This window comes from Leptonychotes weddellii, chromosome 3 (assembly GCF_054177405.1).
Source record: "Leptonychotes weddellii isolate Sample4059 chromosome 3, ASM5417740v2, whole genome shotgun sequence".
Taxonomy (NCBI): domain Eukaryota; kingdom Metazoa; phylum Chordata; class Mammalia; order Carnivora; family Phocidae; genus Leptonychotes; species Leptonychotes weddellii.
In genome coordinates this window covers 175,824,920-175,848,595 of record NC_138371.1, presented here as the reverse complement: position 1 = coordinate 175,848,595, position 23,676 = coordinate 175,824,920, and the positions used below count along the sequence as shown (strand labels likewise).

General features: G+C 47.2%; 1 protein-coding gene and 1 non-coding gene across 4 annotated transcripts in view; both read right to left on the bottom strand.

Moving 5' to 3' along the window:
* Positions 1-23,676, bottom strand: part of CUL4A (cullin 4A) — a 45,172-nt gene that overhangs the window by 3,163 nt on the left and 18,333 nt on the right. For all 3 annotated transcript variants that reach the window (XM_081815234.1, XM_081815235.1, XM_081815236.1), the window contains 14 exons: positions 23,253-23,415; positions 22,802-22,891; positions 21,544-21,626; positions 18,197-18,264; positions 16,886-17,004; positions 14,552-14,744; positions 12,701-12,805; positions 12,054-12,164; positions 11,883-11,968; positions 11,379-11,486; positions 6,639-6,752; positions 5,311-5,416; positions 4,962-5,134; positions 20-172 (listed from right to left, as the gene is read on the bottom strand). In XM_081815234.1, the coding sequence (XP_081671360.1) occupies positions 20-172; positions 4,962-5,134; positions 5,311-5,416; positions 6,639-6,752; positions 11,379-11,486; positions 11,883-11,968; positions 12,054-12,164; positions 12,701-12,805; positions 14,552-14,744; positions 16,886-17,004; positions 18,197-18,264; positions 21,544-21,626; positions 22,802-22,891; positions 23,253-23,415 (1,672 nt within the window). The remainder of the gene's footprint in view (positions 1-19; positions 173-4,961; positions 5,135-5,310; positions 5,417-6,638; positions 6,753-11,378; positions 11,487-11,882; positions 11,969-12,053; positions 12,165-12,700; positions 12,806-14,551; positions 14,745-16,885; positions 17,005-18,196; positions 18,265-21,543; positions 21,627-22,801; positions 22,892-23,252; positions 23,416-23,676) is intronic.
* LOC115942774 (U6 spliceosomal RNA) lies at positions 6,306-6,410 on the bottom strand. The gene has a single exon (XR_004077354.1). It is a non-coding gene; the product is annotated as a U6 spliceosomal RNA (small nuclear RNA).

Here is a 23,676-nt window from a genome sequence, read left to right as displayed (position 1 = left end):
TAAGCTAATATACATTTACCTTTACTGGAAATTTCAGCTGATTATACAATTCAGAAACTAGAAGATTATGACCAAGAGTCTTTCTCATCTTCATTATTCTGACAATAGCAGCATCAATCTGATACTGTCTGTCCTGAAACACACGCTCGGTGGTGCTGACTTGTTCTTCCACCTGCATTTGCACACAAAAGAGTGAAGTTTAAAGATATATTTTGGCGTTATTTCATATTGTTGAGTTTGATGAGAAACTTCTGATGCAAAGGAAGGCCAAACTTTGGGTAAATCCTGTTCTGTTATGCATTTTTATTTGTTCGAGCAAAACCTAGCTTCCCAAGGACAACACGACTTCAGTACCAGACCTTGAAAAATAAAGTTGTATTTCCCTTATAAAAAGGCTACAAAATACTACATAAACTCTATATAATCCTGGATTAGATCCAGTAGCACAGTAAAAACAAAACAAAGCACAACAGCTATCAGAGATTACTCTGGAAATGTAAGCTTTGCTCAACATCAGGAAACCTACTAATGTAACTAATATGACCACAGCAGTTTCAAGATTAGATTATATGATCATCCTGACAGATGCTGCAAAGGCATAATAAAACTGAAAATCTGTTCTTGATCTAAAACAAACTTTAACATATAAGGAGAAATTAAAAAACAAACAAACAAACCTGAACATTCAGGATAAAAAGCTGTTATCAGAAGCAAACAGCGGGTGGGAGGATGGGTTAGCCTGGTAATGGGTATTGAGGAGGGCACATTCGGCATGGAGCACTGGGTGTTATGCACAAACAATGGATCATGGAACACTTCATCTAAAACTAATGATGTAATGTATGGGGATTAACATAAGAATAAAAAAAAAGATAAAAAAAAAAGAAGAAAAAAAAAAGAAGCAAACAGCAAATACTGGTAACAATTTCATGTTAGTTACACAGCAACCTAATGGAGGTCCGCAGATCACGGGTGGGCAGGGGAGAGGCAGGGCTGTGCATGTATGTGACGTGTGTATGTTTCAGAAAGACAGAAGCCATGCTTTCCAAAGGGATCCATGACCCTAGAAAGGTTAATGTTCCCTCTACTTAAGAAAAAATGAGGAAGTGAAGAAAAAGCCTGGTAGCACTATTATTTCCTAAAAATGTTGTTTTGGGGGTGGGGGCGGGGTGCCTGGGTGGCTCAGTGGGTTAAGCGTCTGACTCTTGATCGTGATCCACACTGGGTGTGGAACCTACTTAAAAAAAAAAAAAAAAGTTATTTCAGAGATTCTAGCTATGCACTAAGAGAACTAAAGAGGTATGCTGAAAAGGAGCAGACACATGATAATTCTTTGTAGATGAGCTACAAATCCAAAAATCCAAGAAAATCAACTGAGAAACCATCAAAGACCATGAGAATTTTATAAAGTGGCTGGATACAAGATAAATACACAAAGATAAACAGTGTTAATATATACATACTGGTAATAATTAAACATGCCAACCGGGATGATTCCCTCTATCGGGTGCCAGCACGTTATTGGCCTTCTTGCCTAAAGTCTTCAGTGCCTTGCCCAAATCCCTCACAGGTGTGACCTGCCTCTTCAGGCCTCACCTAGCTCAGCTTTGCCTTTGGTGGGAAAGCCTTCCCTTACCCACGGTATTAGACTGGCTTTCCCATACTTCTCCATTGTAACTGTGACCTCAAGTCTAATGAGCGCAGCAGTGTGTAATCATCTGGTACCTGTCTGCTCCAAGTTCCCTCAAACAGAGACTTGTAAGAGTATGTTACTGTTAATGGATGAATTCTCAGCACTTCAGAGAGGACCTGGCCCAGAGAAGGTGCTTAATAAGTATGTGCTAAACTATCTACTAAATAGGCAAGGCTTTTAGTAGAAAACTCCCATGAAGAGATTTGTATTCATATATATACAAACACAGATATGAATCAGATTTAGTATGGTAAAAATGAAAACTGGAAATTAATGTAATGCACTCTGAATAAAAAATGTCCGTGTTCTTTTTTTTTTTTTTTTGAAGATTTTATTTTTATTTATTTATTTGAGACAGAGAGAATGAGAGAGATAGAGCACACGAGAGGGGGGAGGGTCAGAGGGAGAAGCAGGCTCCCCGCCGAGCAGGGAGCCCGATGCGGGACTCGATCCAGGGACTCCAGGATCATGACCTGAGCCGAAAGCAGTCGCTTAACCAACTGAGCCACCCAGGTGCCCAAAAATGTCCGTGTTCTTATTTGGAGGGCAAAGACAAGATAAAATTATTCTCAAGCTCACTGGGAGAGTAAGTTTATAGGAACAGGTACATTAATTAAAAGACTTTGGGTGCTGGCTATGAAACAGCAATAGAATTTGCAGAACAGAATTGAGAAACTGACCCATAATATCTGAATTTAATAAATAAGGGTGACAATTAAAATAAGTTGTCAGACAGTGGTATTTTCAATTCAGTTTTAGAACAGGAAGAGTAATTAGATTGCTTTTTGATATTAAAATAATTTCTATGTTGCTCAAAGAAAAAAATGTAAATACTAGAAAAATACTATTATTATTTTTTTTTTTTTAAAGATTTTATTTATTTATTTGAGAGAGAGAATGAGAGAGAGAGACAGCATGAGAGGGGGCAGGGTCAGAGGGAGAAGCAGACTCCCTGCTGAGCAGGGAGCCCGATGCGGGACTCCAAGATCAGGACCTGAGCCAAAGGCAGTTGCCCAACCAACTGAGCCACCCAGGCGTCCACAAGTAATTATTTTTTAAATGTTGGGGTAAAGGAAGGTTTTTCCTAGGCGTGACCCCCAAGTCAGAAACCATAAAGGAAAAGACTATGCTTAAGAATTTAAAAACTTCCATGTGGGGAAAAAAAAAAAAATCTCAAAACACAAAATTATCTGTCAGAAATGATGAAGGGTCAATCACTTTAATATATAAAGGACGCTTACTAATGAGAGAATGAATATGCCAACAAATGTGCCAGTGACCTGAACAAGCAATTAATTAGAAAAATCTATAAACATGAGCCACACCAACATTTCTAAGGTGCTGACAGGTGCTCGGCCAAGAGGTTTCGTAAACACTGTTCATGTAATTCACACAACCTGTGGTGGTATTATGTCTACTTCAAAAGCCGAAGACGTGAGGATCAGAAAGACTACATAATTTGCGTAAGCTACTAACTGGCATAAAGATGCTCAAAGAAATTCAAGCTAAAATGGCAATGAACTACTTCTGTGCCTGTAAGAACAGGGTGGGCAAAGGGCCCTCTTGTGAAACTGGACACTGAAATCTGGTAAAAATCTGTCAGACTTCCATTTGGCAAAGGGTGGTCAAACTAACAAAAGTACATTCTTTGACCTTGTATCTCCAGGGCAACAATTTTATTTATTTTTTTAGGTTTTAAAAAAATTCATTTGAGAGAGAGAGAGCAGGGAGAGCAAGAGAGCGCACAAGCAGGGGGAGTGGCAGGCAGAGGGAGAGGGAGAAGCAGGCCTCCCGCTGAGCAGGGAACCCGATGCGGGACTCCATCCCAGGACTCCGGGACCTGAGCCGAAGGCAGACACTTAACCCACTGAGCCACTCAGGCGCCCCAGGGCAACGATTTTATACTAAAGAAACATTCTAACAGGCACACAGGAATCTCTGTGCCAGGATGTTTAATGTAACGTTATTTCCTGTAGAGATGGAAAGAACTTAAATGCCTTTCAACATGGGCACTGCCAAGCTCCCACAGATTCACACAACCAACAACTCTGCACCCATGAAAAACCCAAGTCCTGACGTGGAAAGAGGCCCATAATAAAGAATAAGAACAGCTTACACAATGGTACATACAAATGGCATATATAGAGTAATCCCATTAAAGAAAAAAAAGATTGTATATTTACATCCTAGGAGAAAGCGGCATGAGTGCAAATAAAAGTGGCAGTAGAGATTATCTCTAGGGGACAGAGAGAACAGTCCCACTTTGAGATTATAACTCCAACATTGTACACCTTTTAATCACTCTGTCAGAAATTCCTAATATTAAAAAAAGATGGATCAAAGGATATATGCATTTAAATCCTTAACAAGTATGTCAAACTGCCCACTAAAAGCATCTTTTAAAAGGTAAAAACATAAAGAGAATGCCTGTTTTCTCACATACTTGCCAACTCTGGATATTGTCAAACTTTTAAACATTTCCTAAAATTGATAGATGAAAAGTGGAATATTACTTTAATTCGAATTAAAAAAGTTACGCGTGAGAATGAACATCTTTTATATAGTTTACTGGTCTTCGGCATTTCTTTTTGTGTAACCTAAACTTCTTTCCAACTGGGCTACACCTGAACACCTGTAGGTAAGTGAGGCAGCCGCAGATCAACTGAAGCTGTGCCTGTGTTTCTGGAGGGACCTGGAGCCTTCACAAGGCCTCTCCGCTCACGTACAGGCCCGGGGGCCGGCTGGACGCCCTGTTCTGTACGCAGTAGCAGGGGTGCCACCGCCCTCTGGGCCTGCCTGCCGACAACACCCCAGGGGCGCGAGGGCTTCCGCATTAGGAAGGGCCTGAGGGCAGCAGTACAGAACGTGCTCTGGACACGAGACAGCCGAGCGCCTCATCAAAGCTCCAGACGCTCCACCTGCACAGACCACAGCCACGATGTCCGTGGGTCTGTGACGCCCACGACCTCCAGCACTGTCACCCCAGGCCCTGGCTGAGGCCAAGGCTGCAATGCGCTGTGCAAAAATAAGAAGGCAGGTGACTGGGTTTTGGACAAGCTCTCGACGCCAACGGAATACGGCACAGGAAGATCTCTCACTGCATTCTTGTGAAGAGGATGGTAACTTACACGCATTTCCGTCTCACGTTCACTCCCACCATGAATACGAAGTTAACCAACGCTACGCTAGGGTGCTCAGAAAGGACTCTCAAGCACCAAGGGCCCCTCAGCGAGTGCCCTGCGGGTGAAATGAGGAAGTCCGTACGTACGGTTTCCTTCATCTGGATCTGGTTGATCTTTATCCGAAACAACTTGTGCTTGAACTCCCCATTGAACGTGAACGTGTCCCCGTCTTCCACCTCCTTCCCTTTGGGACTTTTAAGCAGAACTCGTGCTTTCCCACAGGCCAGGGACTGGAGCGTCCTTCGCAGTTCGCTGTCCTCTGCAAGGGAGAAAACCAGGCAGCGGCCACCACCACAGTGAGTGAGACTCAGTGTGGCTAGCAGAGGCTGAGTCTGCACCTTCGCTTAAACAAATACATGTTGTAACAACACCGACACCACACATTCCACACAACAACACAAAACCACACATTCATCCCGACAGGAGGACTCTTACCTATCCCCGTGGCCATTTTTATTTCTTCAAAGCTGAACCCGTCCCCTTCATTGAACATGAGGAGCACCAGCGTCTGGAAGAGGGACACTTGGAACTCCTTCTTTCCCTGGAAGAAAACGGGCGTAGCATGTGGGGAGTGGTGTGCACAATCTCTGGAAAAGCTGAAGAGGTTTCTTTTTGCTCTCAAACCGTGTGGGGTGTGGGGCTAGGAAATTACTAATCAGCCAGCAAACAAGAAGAAGTTAAGCAGTCGATTATACAAGAATAAAATGAAACTGGGCCTTGGACCTCACACCATCTGCCGCTCCTATTCACCGAGTGCCCGCGGCAGAGGCCCGCACATGCACGCGGGGAGCACGCACGCGGTGAGCTCCGTGTGGAGGAAAGCTGCAGGAGCTGGGGGAGGGCTGGCTGTGCAGAGGCAGGTGTGGTGTGTAATTCCCATACGCTGTGTACAGGCTGCCTCGTTTACAGGGCACAATACATCAGTGCCTTGTAACGGTAGCAAAGTAGAAATTTTGTAAATTTTCTGCTTAGTGTATACAACCAAATTTTATTTACAATACTGAAGTTAAACAGGAGCATGAAGGCTCTCTTGTGACCTGCTTCTTTCCGTTATCAGTACACAGAATGCACTCTCCTCTTGTATCATGTCCCTAGCACTGCAACAAATGGGCTTATTCATTACTCTGTGAAAACGTCTCATTAAGATGAGTTTCTGCAACTGGCATTACGGTGACAAAGCCTGTGACTAGAGGCAGGAGATGCGCTGCCAAAACCGCCCTCCCTAAAGCTCACACGCTGCCCCTCCCACTGGCGAGAGGTGCTGTTCTTCTAAGTTTTAGCCCTGATCAATTCTGCAGTTAAAATGCGGTGCTTTACTGCATTTTAATCTGCAACCCTGTGACTAGCAGAGAGGTAGAACATATTTTCACTGAATTCGATTTTTTTAAGCCTTGCTTTCATGAGCTACCTCTACACATCCTTTGCTCTTTTTCAAGTACGAGCGCTTCACGAACTTGCGCGTCATTTTCTTGCAGGGGCCATGCTAATCTTCTCTATCGTTCCAATTCTAGTCTATGTGCCGCCTAAGCCAGCACCCCTTTGCTCTTTTTTCAGTTAGGTAAATGCTTTTCTATTTTTATTGATTTCTTATCGACTTTTAGAATATTAATCCTTCAACTATTTAATTCTATTGACCCAGAAAAGCCAGTGCTGAGTTACACTGAATAATCTTTTTTTTTTGTTTGCTACCAAAGTTCAACCACAATTTAAAAAATGCTAGTAACATATTTATAAAAAATAAATGAAACAGACAAAGAACTTACTTCCTTAAACTCTGCTTTTAAAACAGCATGCCCCAATGTAGTTTGCCACTGAAGTTTTCGACCACTGTGCTTTCCGAGATAAAATGTCTTAAATACTTCCTGAAGTTTAACCATCTGCCAAGCACAGGAAAACAACAAATGTAATGATGCTAAACACCATTTGTTGAAATACCACATACTGCTCAATTTACAGAATTTTTACAATTCTTCAAAGCTGAATCTGGAAGGATAAAAGATCAGTTCTGTATTTTGACTGCTGTTTTTCTGGATTATTCTATGGCCTGTGAAGATGTGCGCCATCCGGGGTTTCCTCCCGCCTGCAACGCTGCAGGGAGTACTCGATGCACCTGATGTTCACACAGGCTGTGCTCTGCAGCATCCACACCGCACACTGGGCACCCCCAGCCTGCGGCACAGACCGTCCGCAGCACCGAGGCCAGCCCCGGTCAGAGCGCCAGGTCTCGGAGCTGCCGGGTGGGTGCTGTCAAAGCCCGCAAGCGGGCCTGCACAGGAAGCGTGACGTGCCACTGTTTCCATCGTTACTTTCTGGGAGGATTTCCCGTACCTTCCAGACCTTCTCCCACTTCTTTATTGCTATGATCTCACTTCTAAGTTCCCGAGCCCCTCCTCCTTGTCCAGGTGCCCACCCCCTCTGCACCCCGGCGGCATGCCACTCTCCCTGATGGACAAGCTCTCTGATCTCCAGCACAGCATTTCCGTGTGCACTCTCTGGGGCACCACACGCCCCCCTACCCTCTCCGCTCGGCTCCCTGGATGTTGCCACCACTCCGCACCAGGACAGCCGACGGTCTGTGCTGCTTCAGGCTTCAACGAGCGAGATGACCCTGCATGACAGCTTCGAGCGCACAGCCTCCCCTGCCCTCCGTGTCTCCGTGTCTCGTCCATTCCTTCTGAGCCTTCCTTGGTTGCTCTCCCACCAACCCTGGACACGGTGGCACCCTCAGCTCCCAGTCCTATGCGCTGGCCACTTGGCTCATTCCCGTCAGTGTCCTTGGCTGCTCCCAAGTTCTTAGGATAGAGGTGGAAACTCTCCCGAGGCTTGCCAAGGGCCCTTCCTTCCAAACCACTGACCGCACTGGCCTGTCCCGTGCCTCCTCCACTTGACCAAGCGCGCCATGCTGTCCTCGCTCAGGCTGCCACGGGAACCTGCCGCCATGCCCACTCATCTTTAAGAGCTCCTTCCTCACAGAGGTCTTCTCCAGCTGCTTGGCTCTGACAGCATTTACAGCAACTTGTGAACGTCCCTCCGGACAGAGAGCTCAGGGGGCAGGGCCGAGGGAGGGGACACCGCTCTTCCAGCCCGCGGCACCCTTCCTTCGTGCTCCATCCAAGTCAGAATGCCCGTCGGCCTCGCATCCGCACGGCAAACCTGTCCTCACGCTTCAAAACTATCCCGCACACCCACTACCCATCACCAACATCAAATCCCAGACACGACGGTCATTTCTTTTCTAAGTCTTTTAGTATATAATGAAAGGCAGTTACTCTTTCAGAACACGTACCTAATACCGTATGACCCCCAAGCAATAAAAGCCAATACTGTGATACACTTCTTAGAAACTTTCTCCCTGAGATTAATTCCTGGGAGTGGTACTAACAGTGAGAGGACAGAAGCTAACACTGAGGGATTACTATGTGCCAGTTACAATCCCAGGCTCAAAATGGATCAGAGACCTAAATGTAAGAGCTAAGACTATAAAACTCTCAGCAGAAGACAGGAGTAAATTTTCATGACCTTGGATTTGGCCATAGTTCTTAGACATGAGACCAAAAAGTAACAACAGAAAAAAACAGATCAGACTTCATCAAAATTCTAAAATTCTGTGCAAAGAACACCATCAAAATAGTGAAAAGACATCTCACAGAATGGGAGAAGATATCTGCAAATCACATACCTGGTAAGGATCTAGTGCCCAGAATACATAAAGAACTCTTGCAACTCAGCAACAGAAAGACAGGTAACACAATTACAGAATAGGCACAGGACTCGCACAGACAGTTCTTCAAAGAGAGACAGTGGCCAACGAGCACACGAAATGACGCTCAACGGTATCATTATTCATTACGGAAAAGCAGATCAAACCAAAATGAGACACTGATTCACACCCATTAAGATGGCTAAATCACAAGTGTGGATGGGGATGTGGAGAAACGGGAAGGCCTGTGTGCCTCCAGTGGGGGTGGGAAAGGGAGCAGCTGCCGTGGAAAACCAGTAGTTTCTCGAACAGTTGAACAGGATTATCACACGACCCAGCACTTCTACTCCCAGGCGTGGACCCCAAAGGAACTGAAAGCAGGGACTCCGGTATTTACAGGCTCCTGTCACAGCAGCGACACCCACAGTAGCCAAAGGTGAAGGACGTCCATGGAAGGACGATGGATGGTCAGACAAAATGTGGCCTGTGTGCACCCTGGAGTATCACTCAGCCCTAAAAAGGAAGGAGGCACGGCACGGGGTGTGGCAGATGGGCCTTGCAAACAGGATGTCGTCGAGAGGAAGAAGTCTGACACAAAAGGCCACACACGGTGTGTGGTTCCCACTATGTTAATAACCGGAACAGAGAATCCAGAGACAGCAGGTTGGCGGGTGCCTAGGTCTGGGCGAACGGAATGGGAGGGAGGGCGTGCTCAACGGGCGCAGGGCTCTGTCTGGGATGAACTAGATGGAGATGCCACCCAACTGCACAGGTTAAAGTGGTAAATTGTAGGTATGCTTCACCTATAATTGCGTTATCTGTATTTATATCGTAGGTATATTTTTAAAAGGCTCAGTACGGTAAGCCTCAAACATCTTCTGCTAGAAAACAAAAAAGTACTAAAAAACCCACAAGGGCCTGTAGAAGGACAAAGGGCCTGTAAGGCGCTCCAGCAGCCGGATGCGGGACAGCGTGAACATGGAGACAAGTAACCAAGAGTCCGTGAGTTCGTACAGATAAAGATAGAAAGAGCCACTGTTCGTCAACAGGACTCAGGAGTCACCCCGCAGGAGAGTCTGATGGGGAAGAAGAGGAGTATCTCCCCACAGGTTACTTCAAAATCACAAAAGGAAAAATACTAACCACAGTCGAGAAACCAGCTAACACCTTAACCCAATGACGACATGGGCCACCACCAACAGACGGGGGCCAACGGACAGCACGGGCCTCCTGACGCAGCGCTGAGCAAACCTGTGTGTGATTCTGGCTGGACAAGTATGGCCTGAATCGAGTCACACACGCCCAACGGAGATAATTCATGAAAACACGTGAGCCTCAAGAAAGAAGGAGGGTGGTGTAGCTGTGACGGAGAAAGGAGACCACGGCTCACTGCAGTGTGGGGCCTGGGCTGGGCCTGGACAAAACTGGAGAGGGCTCCGCATGGGATAATCACTGCAGCAGTGTCAGGGGTCTGACTCAACGACGTGCTCGGGGAAGCACCCACTGAGGTAGTAAGGGGTAGGGGGTCTCTCTCACGTGGCAGGGACACCCCACCCATCCATGCAGAGGGAAGGATCACCGCCAGCGGCAGGGCTGGAGACACAGGCAACAGCTTCTGGGGACACTCTGAACGGTTCTTACAAAGTCCCTGAGTCTCAACTACCTCAGAGTAAGAAGTGAACAAACCGGCAGCACCCCAACAGGCACAGGTGTGGCTGAGTGCGGTGAGGAGGTGAGGGAGGGTTTCTGCAGGAGACTCCATCTCGGACAGTGACACCCCGCGGCCGTGGAGAACGTGGGAACGGGGGCGGGGGGTGTGTGGAGCCCACAGGCAGCTTGGGATGGAGTCTCTGCATCTAGCAGCTGCACTCCCCACAGGGTGGGGACTCAGGCAGGGGGGTGGGGGACGACAGCAATCTGGTGTGCTGAGCCTGGGACGTCCGTGTGCACTCAGGCCCAGGGACTCACAGCCTGGAGTCTCAGTGCCTGTGTGGGCTGAGGAGGGAGCTGAAGGGCTCTGGGAATGTCAGTGTCCGAGGCAGAGGCAAAACGAAGACAGTGTGTAGAAGGGTACATCAACTGTACTACAACAATAAATTAAAAACAAACAAGCAGTAAGAATAAAACCACAAAGGCAACCAGTGGGGCCAGAAACAAGAAAATCCTGAAAGACCTGGTCTTGGAAATGGAACAAGCAGCCTCCAGAGGCACTGTTTCCAACCTGGGCTCCCTGTTCCTACAACTCCATGCCTTCCTGGGCCCTTTCTAGAAGGTCCTCGTCCCTGCTGCTTCTACTTCCCCGAGCCACACCAGAAGCAAGCTCTCTTCCACGTCACCTGGTATTATGATTGACGGTGCTGGGGCTGGTTTTAAGTTCCCGAGCCCAGGACCCTCCCTCCTCTCTGCAAATCCCCAGCAGGCCCGAAGTTGTGGCCGACCTACGAAGCCCTGAGCAGTGGCGCCCGTGAGACCCGGAGTGTCCACACTGGGACTGAATGACAACCAGCAAGCAGCGCCTCCCAGCACCTGGGCCGCTGCCTTCTCGACGGTCAGCCAGGGGCCTGGCGGGGGGAGGGGGGGGTGTCAGAAGGAGCCGGACAGGGTCACAGGCAGTCACTGAGCAACACTGCTTTCCAGAGACTACAAGGACACTGGGTCCGTGATGGTGGGATTTAAAACCCTCTCATTAAATATCTCGTGACAGATAACGCATCTGTGCACGGAAGGCGTGTAAGAAGCCTACGGCACTTTAGCAGCACTGACACAGGAAACGCGAAGGACAAATGCTCTTTCAAACACTCACTTCTGGAGTTAGATGCACTTCCATAGGCGTGTATGTGGGCCAGTAGCCCATCGTAAGTATGTTCACTGTTAGATCTATAGAGCCCGGGTCGCTCTGATTCTGCATATACTAAAAACAAAGACAACAAGATAAAATAAGTACTGTAGAATACCATCCAAAACAACCAGCTCATAAAAAGGTAAGTGGTGTTAATTTTCAAAATACGGTTCAACATGTGTTTGTATTTAGTCCCGAGAACACATTCCACTGAAGACACATGACACGGTCCAAAGCCACTTGGGATATTTCTCCTTCTTCTTTGGTTATGTTACCAACACAGGATACTATTACACTTATTAAATCAGATTTCTGTTATACATTTTTAGGGATTATTTTTCTTTTTCATTTTGAATTTAAGTTACTCAAATGTGTGAGGAGTGTCACTTTTAAGGCCGAGGGCTTGACATAACGTAAAGTGGGATCGCTTACATACAGCTGTTCTATTTGAACAAAAACACAGCTTGCCTGCTTGAACTGGACCATGATGTCCTTGGAGAGCTCCATGTCCTTGAACATGCCTTCCAGCTTGCTGGTGAAAGCGGCGCCACACTCTGGGACACAAGCAGAGGGCGTGAACACCACTGGGGACAAGGCCCAGCACAGAGGAGGGACACACCCTGGGGCCCACACACTTACCATGCTTTAGTTTTGACAACATCGATTTCTCAGCATCTACTGAGGCGCTTTTCCCAACCAGGAGTCTTTTGGCCAAATCTTTTTTATAAAATGCTTCGAAGACATCTTTCCCTATTTATAACCAAATGAGAACGACACGAGACATCAGACAGTTAATACGGAAATCTTCCCTCCGACTGTGGACAGTCTAAGTGTCCGTTCTGCGGCATGCTGCCCTAGCACGCAAGCCTCCTGGGACGCCACCACAAAAGAACACTTGCAATGCAATAGGCGGTGGCCATCCCTCTACCTCCTGTGCTACCACAAAGGGGAAAGGTCTCAGTCAAGCTTCCTCAAGAAAAGACAGGGCCCAGGGCGCCTGGGTGGCTCAGTTGGTTAAGCAACTGCCTTCGGCTCAGGTCATGATCCTGGAGTCCCGGGATCGAGTCCCGCATCGGGCTCCCTGCTCGGCGGGGAGTCTGCTTCTCCCTCTGACCCTCCCCCTTCTCATGCTCTCTCTATCTCATTCTCTCTCTCAAATACATAAAATCTTAAAAAAAAAAAAAGAAAAAGAAAAAGAAAAGACAGGGCCCAAATCCAGATGTCTGGACCGGGTAACCTTTTCTCCATGCTCAGTGTTAATAGGAACAGCGTAGAGGGTATCTCACCGTGAATGAACCTGAATATTATCATGACCTTGTCAAGAATCCTCTCCAGCTCTTCGTCTGTTGCTTCTTTATTACCCGCTCTCAACTTTGAATCAACGTGCTTTGCTGTGAGATTAAGAGTTTAAATTATTTGAAGAATAAGTATTTGTTATATGATACATTTTCTAAACAGAAAAAAGAACATCTTTAATTTCTACAAGCAAAAAGCAGATGGCAACCCCCTGGAACCTTTCTAAAATGACATTATATGACAAAAGGCAGATAATTTGATTTTCTAAGATATTTTCACGTTATGTGAGAATAAATACTTGAATCACATGCCTGGGTTTCACAACGCATTACTGCTCCACTGGAACAGCCCGTCTTTGACACGTGGCATCCCTGAACCCAGGGGAGAGCAGGCCACTCGGCCTTCTTGTTGCTGAGACCACACGGATCAACCGTGGGGTTTGGCCAAGAGTTAAATATCCATCTTTGGAGAAACCATAGTCCATAAAGTGGTACGAAGGCCAAACTAAACTGCCTTGTATATTTCTTTTATTGCTGCCTTTTAAGATTTTATTTTTTTAAAGCACTCTACGTTCAATGTGGGGCTCGAACCCACAACCCTGAGATGCAGAGTTGCATGTTCCATCGCCTGAGCCAGCCAGGGGCCCCTCTTATTGCTGCTTTTATTAGTTTCTTCCTTCACGATTTTTTATTATGAAATACTCTGAACATACACAAAAGTAGAGAACTGCATGATGAACCCCACATTCCCATCACATATCCTCAACAATAATCAATAAGCCCAATGTTGAATCACTGTATTTACTATTTCTTTCTTTGCCCTTTGCCTAAAAACCTTCACTGATTAGTGAGAGGCTATGAATCCTGAAATACGTTTTGGTATTACTACAACATAATTGGATAAAGTGATCATTTAAAAACGGTTTCATCTTAAACCATGTTATCTTTTTTTTTTGTTATTTTAGTTTTTTTTATTATGTTAATCACCATCCATTACATCATTAGTTTTTGACGTAGTGTTCCACGACTCACTGTTTGCGTATAACACCCAGTGCTCCATGCAGAACGTGCCCTCTTTAATACCCATCACCGGGCTAACCCATCCTCCCCCCTCCCCTCTAGAACCCTCAGTTTGTTTCTCAGAGTCCATAGTCTCTCATGGTTCATCTCTCCTCCTTCCTGCTATCTTCTTTTTTTTTTTTTTTAACATATAATGTATTATTTGTTTCAGAGGTACAGGTCTGTGATTCAACAGTCTTACACAATTCACAGCACTAACCATGTTATCTTTTAAGACCTCATCCAAAAAAAAAAAAAAGAAAAAAAGACCTCATCCAATTTTATCTTATTTTAGTACTGATGAGAGGATGCAAAGGTAGGGACTGAGTAATATCTTCCTGCTAAATGTACTCTAGAGATCAATCAAGTCATCCTCATAACCCAGAGACATTCGTGTAGAACAAATCCTCTTCATCCAGTTTCTGAGCACAAATTACTTGCAATCAAGACAGAACCAGGGCTCATTTCTATCAAATACAGCTCTGGAGCTGCTAGTGTAGGAAATGCACACGAGAATAAATTTTTGTCTCTTCCTTCTGTGACGTCAAGCTTCGTCTTTGCAAAATTACTACTACGTTCAGCATTGCAGAAATGCCATGTGCTTATATATATACATAACATACACACACATTTCTGAAAAAGACGTGTGTCCTAATAAGGTGTCATACAAATCCTTCCCTACCCTCCCCAAGAGGAGCTTAAACATTTTGGGAAAAAAACGTTTGCTTGAGTTCTGCCTTATTTTCCTATATTAAAAAACTGTATGGAAGTCTGTTTTCCTACCTATCAGCTCCGCGGGCTTATTTGGCCTCTTGTTGATAAATGTTTCAAAGGACTCCTTCATCAAGTTGATGAACTTCTCATTTCTCTGGAAGCACACTTCTATCACATGGTCCACCCGATCCTTAAAATCCAGCAGATCCTGTACCATATCTTTGTCTTTTTCAGGATTGATCACAATTGTTGTCCCAAAAGTCTACAAGAACACACACACACACACCAACTCATCCACAGGCAATGGTACCACACATTTTCTCCTGCTCTCAAACAATCATAATACTTTTATATAAATTAATTACTGTTGGTGTTAAATACTAAATAATTTCAAGTTTCAGATTCGGCCCACATTCAAAAAATTAAGTGAATATACAATTAATGCTTCAGTGTTACAATTCTGCTTCTGGAAGAATTTATAAATTAGTGTCCACGGTTTTAAAAAAACCTTTTACATATGAATTCCTAAACAGAAGTTCCCATTAACCCAATACACCCACTTGGGCTTCTTGACTATAGAGCTCTTTCTCCCCCACTGCTAACCAGCAACAGCTCGGTTTTTAGCCTGTATTTTTAAATCAAACACGCCCTATTCAACATCACGAAAAGTCTGTACATGACAGTAACGGCTTCTGAGGAAATGCGCTCCCAGGTGGTGTAACTCATGCTGAGTACAGCTCCTCTCTGACGTGTTTACAAAGAGAGAGACGGCAGGCCCCGAGTGCAGTCCCCGTGCTCAGCCCCACGCCAGCAGACCGGGACCTACGGCCTGCCCCTCCAAGGAATGGAGTCCTGGAGCGATCAGCAGACTTGCCAGCACGAGGGAGGACCTCTGCCAGACAGATCCCTGCCGTCCCCCGAGGAAGGTGACCTTGCCACACCAACTGCTCTTTACTACAAGAACTTCCTGTCCTGCCCGCTCCTGCCTGTGAAAGTCTCCCTTATCTCCTGGGGCTCCTTTCTATCTGCTGGATGGTGCGCTGCCCGGTTCATGAATCACCAAGTACAGCCAGTAAGATCTTCAAAATGTACTCAGTCGAATTTTGTCTTTTGAAAGAAATAATATATAGGTTTTTTGAAAACTGACCTCAGTAGCATATACATGCAGACTCAGGTGTCACGCACGTTAAGTGGAGGGACACTGTATGACCAGCAGGGCTGGGATTTTCTGCTCTGTGTTTCTGCACTGATGGCAAGTAACACACACAGCGCCAAGGGTCATCTTCCCTGTGATAGCCACACACCTGTGTTGTGTCTCGGTGTGACTGCGTATCCCTGATGGACACTCACTTTTACTACACTTTTACTACCCGGACTGAAACTCCTGAGGGAACCTCCCATGTTCGCTGCATGTCCCTGCTCCCTGGAGGGCTACTCGTCAGCAACACCTGCACTCCCCATCAGACTTTCCGTAACATGAAGCTCTGTCGCTGACCCAGAGCGAGCCCGCTATGACTTTCACCTCCGATGCTGCTGTATACGTCTCGGGGGTGTGGTGACGTGTGCATGAGCGTTCCACGTGTACACGGATATGCACTCTTAGGACTGACTGTTCCATAAGGCAGCATGCAAGCTTCCCATTACCCCTTCTATTTAATGGAATTTTTTCTGGTGATAATTACAGATTCACATGCAGTAGAGAGTGAAGAGATCCTTACACACTTTGCCTAGCTCCCCCCGATGCTAACATTTGGCAAAACGATAGAGCAGCATCACTCTTGGGGTACAAGCACTGATACCCTACACCCACCTTCTCCAGACTGCCCCAGTTTCACCTGTTTCTCCCTCCCGCCCCCCGGTGTGTACTGTTCTCTGGACTTATCACTGGGGGCAGCCTTGTGCACCCATCACCGTGGTCGGGCATGAGCACTCCAGCCCAAGAGCCCTCCTGCTGCCTTCCCATAACCACAGGCCAACGTGCCAAGAAACATCAAAGTATTGTGAAAGTAATAGTCCTGGATGGCTAGAAAATGAAGCAGCATACACAGTACACGGATGTTCCAAAATGCGTAATAATTCTCATGAGCAAAGGCACGGATGTTTAAAAAGCAGATTCACAAAATGGCAACTCTTTGAAAATCGTGGTTGGAACTAGAACTGGAGCCCAGGCAGCTGATGAATGGCAGACTTTCATCACACCTGGTTGTAGGCGGTGCTCACACTGTTGGTGTTATCTTTAAAAAAAAGGTTTGCACCAGCGATCTGGAAGGAAATGCAAGACAGCTGTCCACCCAAGCACCTGCCACAAGAAAACCAGGGTGTCTCCAGACTGCCCAGCTCCTCTGCCAGGCACCGCACACCCCACAAGGCATGGTCATCGCCCGCCGAGACGGCCCCACACACCTTGATGTAGTCACTCCAGTGCTGCAGCAGGATCTGCTGCCCACCCTTCACGCGGCTGAACAGCTGGTACATCTGAGTGAGGTCGGGCACTCTGTTCTCATCAAGCAGGTGGTCCAGCCCTGAGACCGCACAGCAAACGTAAGCACATCATGTTAGCGAGTCGGCGTGGTGTGCACCATGCAACTGCTAGTATGTAAGTCACAAATGCAGGGACTGCTGCTTATTTCTATGTAGGCAAGTTGGTCTCCAGAATCTGAGAAGACCCTGTCAGGCAGGGTCATTTTCTGAGCAGGCGGGCAGGTGTGTTCCTTAATCCCTCGGGTCATGGAAGCCCTGGTCTCACTAACAGCGGCCTGGCCAGTGCTCCCCGATCGCCCCCGGTGCCTCACGGCCCCATGTTACCTCTGATCAAGTTTGTCGCTCAGCAGATCTGTCACAGGGGGAGTTACCAGGTCTCATCTTTCAGCTGATTATTTTTCTTTTAATTTCTAATTTATGTTTATAATTCTGGGTCTTCCCATGATTAAGCTTTAAGGTCTCTACTATCTTGAAATAGATCCTGTAGCTCCAACCTGACTTCTAAGTGGTAACATTAAATACTTGAGAGCTATAAAAAGTAATGCCAAGTACAAACGTGTTATAAGAGGTGAGACTGGGCTGACTCTAATGTCCAGGGAAGGAAGCACACCTTGAAGGGCAGGAATTAATGAGGAAAGCAGACTGAACAAATCAAACAGCAGGTGCATGGTGGCTGCTGGAGTCACTCCTCCCCAGGGCCTGAAGAGCGACACGAGGGATGTAGCGCGGAAGAGAACACTGCTCAGTCAGTCCACTGCTCAGGTGGACTCAGGATGGGAAAGTGCACTCTGGCTTACATCCCCAGCCACCTGGTGGTTCAGCTGGCATTCAGCTGAGTGGAGGGCATGGGGAGGAAGCCCCGAGACAATCTAAGGGCCTGTCCAAGCAGCCTACACCCGTGGCGCTCTGCGTGGGCCAGCACCGGTGAGCACCGATCCAGCGAAGGAGGACAAGCGCCGCACGAGGACCCAGCCGCAAGTTGTGGATGGGAGGGTCTCTCGGCAGCTTTGGTCACGAGCGCATTCCACAGGATTTCTACCAGAGGCTGTTCACTATTTCTCTGAACTCATTTTCCCCAAGGGCTAACATGTTTGTTATTCCTAATGATTTTTAATGATTGTTGTATTACAATAAAAAATGTCCTTTACGTTGTTATGTGCGATGTCTCACTTGCTTTCTTAATATATTAAGGACCGTCATTCGGTCTAACTGACACAAGTTAGGAAAACCTACCTTTGTGCAGAATTGCTGTTAAATGTTCTCCTAAGAGCTGCTTCTCCACACAAGCAATCAGCGGTTTCCTACATGAGACAAAGATGAAAAGTCAGAGATGAAGTAAAAGGAGAGACTCTGGTCAGCTGTGAAGAAGCGGAGTTTACAGTCACAGACATCACGTGGAGTCAATCAGAGACCAACGGACACCACAACAGCCATTCCCTCTGACCACGAACAATCTCCCTGCCGTCCAAGCAGACGCCAAAGTCTTTAACTATCTACTGAATAACATAAAGGGACCGGGGGTCCAGGGAGAGGGGGACACCAGCACCCACCGCACCCCCAGCTTGGCCGGTGGTTTTCGAAAGAGGACTTTGCCCTTTGAGTGCAAGGCACCCTAGCCTCCCCATCTTCCATTGCTTGGCCTGCTCCACTCCAGCCCCATCACCTTCCACTTGGACAGGCCTGTCCCCTCCCATGACCACTTGTCAAAAATCCTACTTATCAAGGCTCCGATGTGAGGCTCACACCACAGGAGTGTCACACAGAACAGAACGTCTGAGAATCTGGAACGTCCGTAAATGTGGCTGCCACACTCACAGGGACATGTGGAACTACTCTTCCCGGGTGTACCATCCACAGTTCCTTTACTTTCAGTTGTTATTCAAAGGTCACAGCATGTGCTTTAGTCCCAGGATTATTAATTTTGGGCATCTTCCTGAGCCTTTGCTTCATAAAGAACTTTTCAACAGAGTAGCTTAAACCTCACGGTGACTCTAGAGAGAGGCGCAGTAGATGTTGTCTCCAACCCCCAGCCCCTACTCTGCAAGAGGTCAGAGGTCAGAGACTGGGCGGACTGAGGAGCAGGGTGAGGGGCGAGGGGCCGGCCGGCACCTTCCCAGTCTGCCTCCAAGAGGGAGAGCAGGGCCATGGGATTTGGGGTGGAGGTCAAAGGTCAGAGGTGGACAGCAGGGCCAGCGGTGCACCTGCTCTTGCCCTGAACAGCGTCACCCCCGCGCATCAGCGGCCAACGGGTGGTCTCTACCCGTAGACTACGACGAATACAGCTGCTATGAAAATCTGCATACAAGTTCAGTGTGAACGTACGTTTTTATGTACATATTTAGTAGGAGAACTAGTGCATCGGAAAACCCTATAACTCCGGACAGCACTCTGAGGAGCTACCGAGCTGTCTCCCCAGCAGCTGCCTGGTTTACGTTCCTGTCGGCGGGGCACGAGGGTTCCACTCCACATCTGGTGGGTGTGAAGTGGGACTGGGCATCTGGTTTTGAGCTGCACTTCCCTGATGACTAACGATACTGAGCAACTCTTCCTGTGTTCACAGAATCCCTGCTTCTAGGCAGCCTATGGCCTAGACCGTGGTTCTAGAAGCCCGACCATGGTCTTCATCCCAACGGTCCGTGTGACGCCTACTGTACCGCAGGTGCCGGGACAGGCCCTGGGCTAAGGGCAGACACCACAGACCCCTTGTGACCAGAGGGACAGTCCTGCGGAACTCACTGCCTGAGCACCCAGGTGCCCAAAGACTGACCTCCTAGTCCACGGTGACAACTCACTGATTCTGCAGTATGACAATTCCTGCCAACCAACGGGAGAGCGGGTCCTTCCCGCACTGAGGGGCACACAGAAGCTGTCCCTGGGGCGAGGCCTGCCAAGCGACCTAGCCGCGCTGTCCAGCGTGAGGTGGGTCACACGCTGCAGCCGGAGACAACGCCCTGGGGCTCTCAAGCATGCTCTTCATCTGCATGGGCTCCGTCCTTGGTACTCGGACCGAGGGCAGGTGGGGCTGGAAGGGGCACCCCGAGCCCAGCCCTAAGGCTGTTGTGGCTGCTTATTTGTCCTCAGTCTCCCTCTTCCTGACGACAACTTTTTATTTTGTGGTGGCAGAAGCCACCTCAGTCAGTGCTCCTTCGACCCACCTGTGCCTGAGCCTGGGGGTGAACCACCTAGTACTCCTTTACTTAAATCATTTACAAATACTCTTTTAAGTGATGCAGTTTTTAAAACTGGGAGGGACGGGTTTAAAGTAGAGCCTACATACAAGAGTGCATTAGCATATACAAAAGCGAACGGGAGCACCGTGCCCAGTGCCTCTGGGTCATAACGGAGAAGTTCCCAGCAGCGCCGGTACCCCGCCCTTCCTCCGACCCGAGCCCGTGAGGGCAGCTCCCTTGCTCTGCTACAGGATCTACCATATACAGAGCTCCCTAATCAGTACACCGGCTAGCTCGGCCTGTTCTTGAACTTCGTGCTACACGGAAAATATCACTAAAAAAAAAAAAAAATGTAGCAGATACTCAACCAATGCTTTTATCCATCCTTGACTTGACCCACTGGCGTGATCTGATACCATTTGTCATTTCCTCTCCTACTCCTTGTACCTCCCTGCTGCCGGCCTCCAGCCCCTGTGGCCCCTCACACTCCCCAGCTGGAGCTCTGCGTCCCCACAGCACCCCGAACAAGGCCATCCTGGCTTCGGCATGACTGTCACTCTCCGCAGATCCTGGGCTCCCCACGGGCCCCTCAAATATCTAAAGGCATCTTTCCTCTCCTGACCCTCTATTCTCAAAGTGCCTTAACTCTGCCCCTTTCTTTCATCCCGCCGGCTCCTAGTGAGTCACAAGTTTTGCACGTTTTATCCTTCAGTCTCTTTTCTATCCCCTTTCTGTTCTTACCTCTCCTCACTTGAATAAAGGTTATGTGCACAGCGAGAAGCAGACATTCACAGAACTTTTCCCCTTTTTATTCCCTAGCTACTTTTCAACCTCAGGTAGAGAAAAAAAAATTGGATGAAAAGAGAAAATAATATGACTTAGTACCATAAGAATTACAGCTATCTTACATGTCTAACAAAAAGTTTATAATCCAGGGCGCCTGGGTGGCTCAGTCGTTAAGCGTCTGCCTTCGGCTCAGGTCGTGATCCCAGGGTCCTGGGATCGAGCCCCGCATCGGGCTCCCTGCTCGGCCAGGAGCCTGCTTCTCCCTCTCCCACTCCCCCTGCTTGTGTTCCCTCTCTAGCTGTCTCTCTCTCTCTCTCTCTGTCAAATAAGTAAAATAAAATCTTTAAAAAAAAAAAAAAGTTTATAATCCAAATTTTCCAATATTCAATGACACCCCATGGATGTAATAGAATCCCTGTCTCTAAACTCAAAGATGCCAAGCCCCTCGGCCTGAGGTGCTCTGTTTGGGCGCTATCTCATGACACAGCCCTTGTCACTCACAAGTACTGAATGATCACAAATAATACAAGCAACAAAAATACTCTCAGGTAGTACTGAATGCCAGCCAGGAAAAGGGTTCACTGTGCTCAAATTGCAAGAACCAAGTAAATGAATAGTACTTACTGTGTGCTGTGGTCTAAATACGTGATTACTCGGTCTCCTTCTTCCTCTAAACGCTTACTTACATGGTTAAGATATTCTGGAACCTTCCAAACACAACATTTAAACATGTCAGTAACAAAGATTCTTTTTTCTTTTTTTTTAGGTAACAAAGATTCTTGGTGTTATGCAAGAAACTGAAACACTGTTGTCCTTACAAAAATTAAAAAAAGGAAAGCAGAATATATATTCAAGCCAAATATTAACACAGATGAGTGGGGGGAGTGAAAGTGGCCAAGTGGGAAGCGTAATGGGGGATAAGCGGGATATGTAGAAGAAACTTCCCTTAAACTCGATTCTGGAGAGTAAACTGGAAGTCTAGGAGGGACGGGACAGCACGTCACTGCTGTGCCCTGCTCATCATGAAGCTCAGGGACAACACCACGGGTCCCTCCTATCACTGAGGCCCTGTGGGCAGGTGAGCAGCAGCTGGGTCAGAGGGTGCAGGCCTAACGCACCCCCTGGCCCACAGACAGCAGGGTCAGCAAAAGCTAATCAGAAGACTGCGTGTTCATTCAAGGACGCCAAACAGCCCGGTTGCAGAAGATCTCAAAATGCACTTCATGTTTCCAGGGGTAAAGGGCATTCCTGCTGTCACCTGACGGCACAGGAAAGGCCCCATGACACGGGTCTTTGGCGTTCTGACTTCGTGGTGGGGCAGGGCTGGGTATGGGGCCTGAAACTCCCTCTCCAAAACCAGGATGAAGAACCAACAGTCGGGCCATCCTGTGCAATGATGAGTGACATTTGGGGGAGGGTCCAGGGGCGCTTCCTTTCCCTGCTCTCATACTTTTGAAACTGGTTACCAAGATTTTGGGTTCATATTACTACTTCATGTTTTTTCCTGTGGTTTTCTGGAATAACTTTTTTCAATGTCTCACACAAAGGGAAGATTTGGGGTGTGTTTGACTTATCTTTCTTCTTTCAGATTTACCTTTTATCCTCTTGCTTCAACTTGAGTTACTTTATTACACATTTCAGAAGCTACCTTACTGGCTTTTTTACTTAGGGTGGGGGCAGGGAGACAGAAATAAAAAAGTTTCTAAGTTAAAAGAAATTAAATCTTTACTGTAATAAGAATGAAGCTCGTTACTGAGACTTTCAGCTAGACTGTGTCTTTCAGAAGACTTCTAATAAAATGTTTAAGTGGAAAGACAACTTTCTAGAAATTACACTTAAGATGCACATCTACAAAAAGAAAGAAGTTAATTCTTTGTCTCACCTCTCTTTCTTGCATTAATCTCTGGCCTTCTGCAGCATATAAACAATTAGTTTCTTCCAAAAATTTCAGTTCAAATGAATCTTTATATACCTAAGAAATGAACAAAGTTACCGACCACTTACAGTAAAAAAACCTACCTTAGCAAGTGCTGATATACCCAAGACTTCCAGGGAGCCCGGCTGCAGTGAGCGGCCCCGGGGCTCAGGGACCCTGGCAGCCCAGGCTGCCCGACGCGCTCTCTGCTCTGAGTGCCGCAGGTCCCCGTCCTTTCCCGGGAGGGCCGAGCACGTGTCTTAAGGGCTCTCTCCTTTGTGGCCTGCGCTGTACGGCTAGCCTGAGAGTCACTCCCCTCGCACATATTCCACACCACGTTTATGATTTCGTGTTTTGCACTGAAACCCTGCTTACATCCACTTGTTTCAGCGTAAGCAGCTGGGCAGGGAGGCCTTACCTGGAGGTCAGACAGCATACTCAACAGGCTTCTCAATAAACTGCGATCCACTGCTTCGCCATTTCTCTCTCGTTCAATTAACAGCAGAATTCCATCAATACTTTTACTCTGAACCATTTTATCGCTGATGATATGGTTTCTAAAAAGTTCCAATCCCATATCCCTGTACAAACAGTAAAAACAAAACTATATTTCAGTTTCCCTTCTTAGAAGTTCTAGGTAAAGCTACAAGCGACACTGTGACTCTCATCCCAAAACTGTTCATCTGCTAACTCTCTAAATCCACGTGTCAAGTATGCCTTTGTTGTGTTTTCTGGTTTTGGCCAGTCTAGTGTGCTTTGCACTTGCTTCCTCAAGGCTGTTTCCTGGGGTGGGTTGGGCTTGTCACTGAAAAGTACATGGATCTTGCCAACACTGCGGCTCA